This window comes from Rhea americana, unplaced genomic scaffold (assembly GCF_003343005.1).
Source record: "Rhea americana isolate MKP2758 unplaced genomic scaffold, rheAme1 scaffold_56, whole genome shotgun sequence".
In the NCBI taxonomy this organism is placed as follows: domain Eukaryota; kingdom Metazoa; phylum Chordata; class Aves; order Rheiformes; family Rheidae; genus Rhea; species Rhea americana.
Window position 1 is genome coordinate 3,444,912 of NW_028186712.1, and position 8,091 is coordinate 3,453,002.

The 8,091-nt window shown below is 39.6% G+C and overlaps 1 protein-coding gene across 1 annotated transcript in view; it reads right to left on the minus strand.

Annotated features, from left to right (window-relative positions):
- Window positions 1–7,869, minus strand: part of SAMSN1 (SAM domain, SH3 domain and nuclear localization signals 1) — a 155,009-nt gene extending 147,140 nt beyond the window's left edge. The window contains exon 1 of the mRNA XM_085318905.1: window positions 7,854–7,869. Coding sequence (XP_085175031.1) covers window positions 7,854–7,865 — 12 coding nt within the window. The 5' untranslated portion in view covers window positions 7,866–7,869. The remainder of the gene's footprint in view (window positions 1–7,853) is intronic.
- Between the last annotated feature and the right edge of the window lie 222 nt (window positions 7,870–8,091).

Below are 8,091 nucleotides of genomic sequence, written 5' to 3' on the forward strand. Positions count from 1 at the left end.
AGAAAAGGCTACAGGCAAAATAAAACACAATCTTGCCTTCAACTCTTCCTACTCATTAAGGATATTAACCCAAAATGCAGTCCTTGGATTTCCATATGCTTCCACCACTCTCATATTCTAGTCTAGATCATTTCCCTCTGCACCCTCCTGCTTTCCTTTAATGAAAACACCATTTTTGATGGCTTTTGCTAGAGACTGACACCTCAGAGACCTCTTCACATTCTTTCCCCTTTTACTTTATTTCAGATTAGGTGCCCTCCTGCTGGCCCACATAATAATACATATCCATGAGAATCTTTGAGCTCAAAAGCATCCCACATATCACTTATTACAAACTGTATGTATTGTACATGTATTTTWTTACTTTTTATAAAAATAATTCCAGACATGAGAACGATGGTCTTGATAAGACATATCTTAAAGCAGATTCCTCCCTACCCCTCAGAATTCCTGTTAGTTTTTGGAGATTTCCATAGAAACCAAATAGATAGTAGATATTACATTAACTTAATTCTTTCCAGTTGAAATAAAACTCATTTGTAATTTCCATATTCAGATAGTTTCCTCTGTAGCTGAGTTTATTATTATATTGTTTTTCAGAACATCTGAAGTGTGTTATATTTAATTATAATAAAAGGAATAAGTTTACAGTATCTCCATGTTACATATTTTTCTAACATCCTGCCTTAAAACTAAAGAATAATGGCTCAGATTCAATAAAGGATCCTTTATTATGCAGTTCTGCATTGTAAACTTTGCACAGCAATTTTTCAAGGAAGAGAGCAGGAGAAAATGAAAACTCCATAAGGTTTCAGACTTTCTAGAAAATGATAGTAARTTGCTATTTCCTGAAGTTTCAGGCTTAGAAAAATGGCTCTTTTTACCAAAAGATTTAGACATCAGTACAGCTAACTCTGCATAGCATTTCCTGAACAGCAAAGGTTATGACGCACCAGACAGAATCAACATAGAGTCAAACTGCAAATTAGATTACATAGCTGAAAATAATTAAGCAGTAACGATAGAGGAACAGGGTACTTCCTGGGGCTTAGTGACCTGCTGGGAGGAGCTGAAATCTTTAATGCTACTTTCAGCTAAACATGAGGAAGAGATGTGCTACAGTGTGTTTTTGCTCGCCCTTGCATGTGCAAAGGGCAATGCCATTCTGCTGCTACTTACAGAGAATTATCACTCACAGGGCTAGTCAATCACATTTATTTATTTGCCACAAGACACAGTTTGGGGCACCAAAGGTCTCTGTCAACAGTAAAGTAACTGGAAGCAAGACAACGGAAAGATGACTGACTTTCTACAGTATGGGGCAGAGGGATTAAATCAGTTGTCCACTGAAAGCTTCCCTGCTCCACAGCCTGGATGACTCCAGTCACCTCTTCTCTTTGCTATACCAAAAAARCTGGACCTGCTCTTCCCTGGGCTCCTTATCTGACTCAATCCCACACTCCCCAGAAAGCTTCTCTATCCTCCAGCACTCATCTTCCCAGCCAGCTCTTGCCTCCTGAGAGACTGGCGAGGGCTTGCCCAGTCAGCCCTGCCCCTGCAGCGCTCTGGCCTTTCCTGGCCCATTTGCTGACCCCTTCCCCTCCCAGGTGCCTGGCTGCAGCACTGCTCCCAAGCAGCAACACACACCTCCACGGTGGGGTGCTCAGTCGCGCACACCCCTCGCCGTGAAGCACATGCAGCACTTTTGACTCTGAGTAGTTTCAGCAAGCTACAYAGGTCTAACTCTTTTCTTTGTGTTTGCAGCAGTGCTAAATCTGTATTTTGGGCAGAACATAGTATTATAGAGGAAGGTATAGGTAAGATATGATGATACTTATTTTCTCTTCTTATTGAGGTTTTTCTTCCCATGCTTTGTTATCCTTTACAGTCTTACAGTTATTCTGTACTCTTGATAGATAAAAATTCAACATAATTTTTGCTTCAAAGGAAACAATGTTTATGCCAGTTTTGGTTAATGTCAATGAACAAAAAAACACTTATGCTAGCAAAAGCAAGACTCCACCCAATAAAGTTTTTTATTCCTAATCAAAATTGAGTTATTCCACAGACCTAATGAGCTACAGTCATCTGTTGTGCAACTGTGCTGGAGTCAAGGGAGTCATGCTGGGAATGGGTTTGGCCCATTCTGTGGAAAACAGAACTAAAAGGGCAGGACGACCTGATTTGCAGCAAGAATGCAAATACAAGTGATAGAGTATTTTTTATTTTAATCACTGAACTGCAGAATAATAATCTAATTTCTAGTCCTAGGTTTTTGTTCAGTGAGGCTCAGAAACAATAGCCCAAGATTTTCTGCATATAGCGTAAGCAGACCAATAGCAAATTGCATAACAAAACATGCATCATAATCCCTTTTTACCAAATTATTATCGTAAGACAAATTAATATTTTAATTAATAATTAATATATTATTTATTATAATATATTTGATTAATATATTTAAGTCTTTTTATATACCTGAATCTACAGAGTGCTTTACAGACTGGTTGAACAAACCGTAGAGCAGAAATCGCATTGCCTAGTCCTAAAATGCAGCCACTTCTGAGAAGAAAAACAGCAGCTGTTAATACTACACAGCTGTTCTATAGAAAAGCGTAAGGCATAAAATGAAGATGATGATTCTGCTTATACAAAATTGCAAGTGAAGTATAAGTAGGTGGAAAGCATGGTAATAATCCAAATACAGAGAGTGATATGCTGCCATTCTCTTGCTGGAAACAAGAGGACTGATGTACCTACAAGGACATCAGTCTTATCCAAACCCCTGCAGATCTTCCTCCACTAATTTCACAGAAGGGTTCAGCTCTGCACTGGAGTACAGAGAAGACCACAGGACACAGCCTGAATACTACGTCTTCTTCTTCTCCTGAGAGCACTTCCTAGAACAGGACCCCTGTATGTGTGAGTTCTCACACATTAGTGCTGCAGCAGATGGCACAAGTTCAGCCTCTGACGAACAAAATGGGTTTCCCAGCCTGATGTTAACCACAGCCTCTTGCTTTGCTGGTTAACTGGGAAACTTAATGGAGATCTGACTGCAGAGGCCTTTTGAGGTTCCCCAAACACCTTCCCTCCACATTGCCCAGCAATAGTGACACCATAAGGAYAGAACCATCTTTCTGCACTGTGATCAGGTACCTAAAAGTAGCTACAGACTGCACTAAATATTTGCATCTAAGTTACATGTGCATACTCTAAATGCCCAATAAATACATAGTGCTTCACCTCCCAGTCAGGATTACACGTTCTTATGTTGCCTGTGTCATATTAAAAAGAGGACTCTCCAGTAATTTCAACACTTTTAGACAGTATAGGCAGAAGTAAGTTTTTACAGCCTCAGCTGTAATAGTAGCCTGCTGTATGATCAGCCAACATTTGCATACAGCATGTGCCATCTCACAGTGCAAGTAATATGACATGATATTTTTCATGGCTGTCTTCAGATCATGGTTGTCATGAAACATTTTCGCTAGACTCRCAAGAGAGGGAAATACAAAAGCCCAATAATGTTTTCATCATGAGGGGCACAAGCTCCCTAGCTGTTTCTACCATGTGCAGTATTCCTTTCAGTTCTCTCTTCTCCCCTCCTCAACAGCCTCAAAGTCTCTGGAGAGACCCTATCCCCTCTCCAGCTCTTTGACAGACATCCTTGCACCAGGAGGTGGGTAGTCCATCATTAAGCAGCCTATTAAAAAAGATTCGCCTGCCACAATAATAACAACAAGAAAGGTAAAATTTGCCTAAGAACCATGTGACAGATAAAAATGTCCTTGGGTCTGTCAGGTTACAGTGAAGAAAACACCTTACAGCCAAAAAGACAAAAGAGGGGAATAAAAATGCCACGCAAGCAGGTAAGAGCAAAGGCTTTTCAATTCATGTCTTCCAGGGATAGGACGGAAAGATATACATTTCTCTGTGGGTTTCGTTCCCCCCGTCTCTTGTTTATGCACCTCCAGCTGACCTGATTATGTCAATGCCTCCTGAAACTCTTTATARCAACTTCTCTCCATTGCAGTGACACTTCTGATGAAAGCAACATTGAACTGACCCGGGGATCGGCAGCACATTCCTGGAACTGGCTTTGGTTTCTGTGCCTCTGCGAACTTTACAGATCAGGATTTGCTACCCTAAAAGGAGAAAATGACAGAATGCTTGAGGAGAGTACTATACTGTGCCCATCGCCACCAGGCAGAAAAGGCAGSCTCAGCATGCTCTGAACAAAGTTTGCATATAAGTGTTTATTGCATTCTTACTTTTTTCTGTTTCTGCTTTAGGGAGTACTGTTTACTTTACATATATCAGTATTAGAAAAAAACACGAAGTTTCTTATGCCATAAAAACTACCCTTTCTTCAGGGAGCAGAGTACTTGTAAGCAAGAACATCATAAGACACAACACAAACRCATTTTGTTAAATGTAATGTATATTGGCTAGAAAAGAAAGTATGTCAACTTTACAACCATGAAAAGCAAACACAAAGGGATTTTTATTTTTTTTTCCCTAGGTGGCAATGTGTTTTAAAAGGAGAGTAAATCTGCATTTCTTAGTGAGCAAAGCTGAGGCACAGCAAGAATACAAGCTGGATGATGGCTCCTGCTGTTCTTTCACTGGGTCAGACTCTCAACTTGCTTTTTGTTTTTGTTAAATGCTTACTTCAATTTACTTCAATTTCCTTAAATAGTGAGAAGTTAGGAAATTCATCAGACCTTCAGTTTGCTTCTTTTCTAACTTCCTCTTGGACAATGCATGAAAGCTGACAAACATGAATTCATTGTAATATTGCTATAATATAGTACAGGTCTTTTATAAGGGGAAGTAAAGTATAAATTTATGAGCTCGCAGCACCAATTTTCAACAGTGTGGAAACTATATCACTGTAGATATATATACTATATATAACACTATTCTGCCTGTGACTACTTATTTTACTGTATATTTACCACAGTCACAGACCACTGCTCTGTGCTTGGACTTGATTTTTGTGGCATGTCAAGAAATTAAGCCTTGGAGACGAGTTACAAGCATGTAGACTCCCAGGCATCCAGACAAGTCCCTCTTGCTTATGGTATCTGGCAGTTCGGATGACCTGTGGCCAGTAAGGTAGGATTTGAGGTTGAGATTTCAGATTAACACAAATCCCTGAACTGCTTTCAAAATATAATTCTGTACTCCTGATACCAAATAACRTACTTACCTTTAAAATATGAGCTACATATTAGTATTACTTTTTATATATTATTTTTAGTTCCTCATCCTAAGACCTAGTCCTAGGAATACCACAGGTATCGTATSCACCATATGAAATATTGAAGAAGGCATACTGGTCAGGTTTTAAGGATTTTCTTTACAAAAGAACATGTAATGTATCACTTATCTGAGAAAAATACTCTGATGTCCCAGTGAACAGATGAAATGTGTCAGAGGAAAAGCATGTTTTCAGATAAAGCAGGTTATGCACTTACAACCTAAACATCACATGTGGTTTTTATATTGATAAATACTGTGGAATGAAACAAAATTTTATAAAAAAAAAATCTGATTTGTCATAGTTCGTCACTGTCTATTTAATGTCTTAATTTGAAAACAAAACACTTCTTCCACTATTTGTTTCCCTGTTCACTAGTCCCTCTGATTTAAACTAGCATATYCTTAAAAAAAAACARCCAAACAAACAAACAAAAAAAACCCACTATGTTCTTTTGGCCTCACAGTGCTTCATCAAGAAACATAAAAAGTAATAAGAAGTAATATTTTTTTGTTATCTGGCTTTGGTTAGGCATAAGGCATGAGACAAGAACACACTCTGATCTTCATTCTTTGTAAAGAGTTCTATTGCTGACAGTAAAAATATTAGCAAATAATAAGCAATTTTGACATCAGGGTGAGAGAAACTGTCTTAACGTAAGTCCTCCTTTTGTATGGTCCTATGACTTACTTTGGGAAGGGTAAGATGCTATGTCTTTCTGACAAGAAAATATGATTCCCTGGGAGGATCCAAGGTAGGAAGGCTTCTCTGCCAGCAGCCAGCTCAGCTAGCAAGGTCTGAAAACATAATTGTCAACCTGACCAGGAGGCTCTTCTGTTAAACTGTTGAAGGTACAGACATGGCACAAAAGATACATGTTCTCTACCGTGGTACTGCCTTATGAGAAGTTCTACGCTATAGGATAATCTTGGAACTTAAATGCAACCTTTCCTTTGCCTTGCATGCCAGTATCTACTTGTCCACAGACACCAAAACAATTTTTCTTAACACCCATACAAATAAATCATCCCCCCATACATTTTAATTAAAAACGAAGTTCCAATCTACTGCAAAGAAAGAAGACTTCGATGAGCATGCAGACTGTTTCACTAATACCAGTCCTGCTCAGCTTTCATCTACTCACCATCATTCAGCACCATATCTTGCCAGCCTTCACTATCAAGTCTCAAATTTGAGTACAGGCTCTTTTCAGTGGGTATCATGTCTTTTTTTATGCTTACACTCATACATCTACTCTGCAGAGTAACAGAATTGGAAAGGAAGACAGAATCACACACTTCTGTAACCCAACCTGGCCTAAGCAGTAGCCTCTGCAGACAAACCTATGCATGTTATTAAACTTATATACAACACAAGAGGGCTACCACTAAGGAACAAAAAGAAATTCGAGATTTTTCAAGCATGCCTTTGAGAAGGACAGCAAGGGAATGTATGCATACCTTCAGAGGAGCCTAATTTCAGGCTGCTGAACCATCACCTTCCAGACCCCCAAGACAGACTATCAGTTCTGTTCATATGGCTTCCTCCCTGCACTCCTTGCAACCACTCCTCCCACTGTGCACTTTAAACCAGGGGTTTCTCAAGACCAGATGGTCCTTTTGGTCTAAGGGATGTAGCTGCCAAAATGGTCCATCAGCAAAAAGAGCCACAAGGAGAGGTTTTAATATGAAACAGTTCCACCTACAGATCCAGCGTTTGTTTCATAACTCATTGGGCAGAAACCCACAGCTATGCTCGGGCTGTCCAACATAACTACAGACAGCACCGAATTGTGTAACAGAAGGATAGATGTGTTGACTACCAGTTACTCACTATTACATTAAAACTGCCATGGTGTGAATGGTTCAAACATGCATGTGGTACAGGTAAAGAGACCATCCAGTGACCTCTGAGGCCCCTGGAGTCAGGGCAATATTGCCTGAGATGGGGACAGAGTTTCACCGAGTCTCCAGCAGTGCAACTACCTGAACTAAYTGCACTAACTGTATTGGAACAGGCTGCCCAGAGAGRTTGTGAAGTCTCCTTCTCTGGAGATATTCAAGGCCCATCTGGATGCAACCCTGTCTAACATGCTCTAGGTGATCCTGCTGAACAGGGAGGTAGGACTAGACGATCTCCAGAGGTCCCTTCCAACCTTATTGATTCTATGATTCTACGATTTACAGCTAGGCTTAGCCTTTCCATTCAGTCCCAGTAAGTAGGATGTACTCCCCCAAAAATATACAGGCAGGAACTGCAATTCAGTTATAACTCCTTTCCATCTCTCCCTTAATCAGAATTTAAAGTATAGTATCCCCTTGCAAGACAGAGTAAGTTTTTGCTTCCTCTTCCTTTATTCCATGCAACCCTTTTCAGCCCTGATTATTTGCCTTTGAAGGATTCAAGGACAGAGTGTGCAGGAGACATTTACCAGGATTCCTTTTACTCCTGTTCARTGTGCAGGGCCAGGTGAGAATTTTGCTTCCCAATTTTTACAARCATTGTGCATAACACACCCATGCAGAATACAGGGAAAGAAAAGCTTGGGTTTTGTGCAGGACTAAAAAATGTTGTATACTTGCCAAACCTTATTTGACATGCTTCCTTCTGAGACGCAGGCAAACCATCTATCTTCTGCTCTCCACCTATATACACAAGATTATAATCATTACTTTCATATTTTATTACTAGCAATGTACTTACCACATAATTCATATTTTATGTTAGTTTGGTATCATATCCAKAATATCTATATGTGCTATCCAGAGAAAAAAATGTGATGCAATTTTTTCCCAGAAGTGTTTACCAATATCATAAAGTTACTG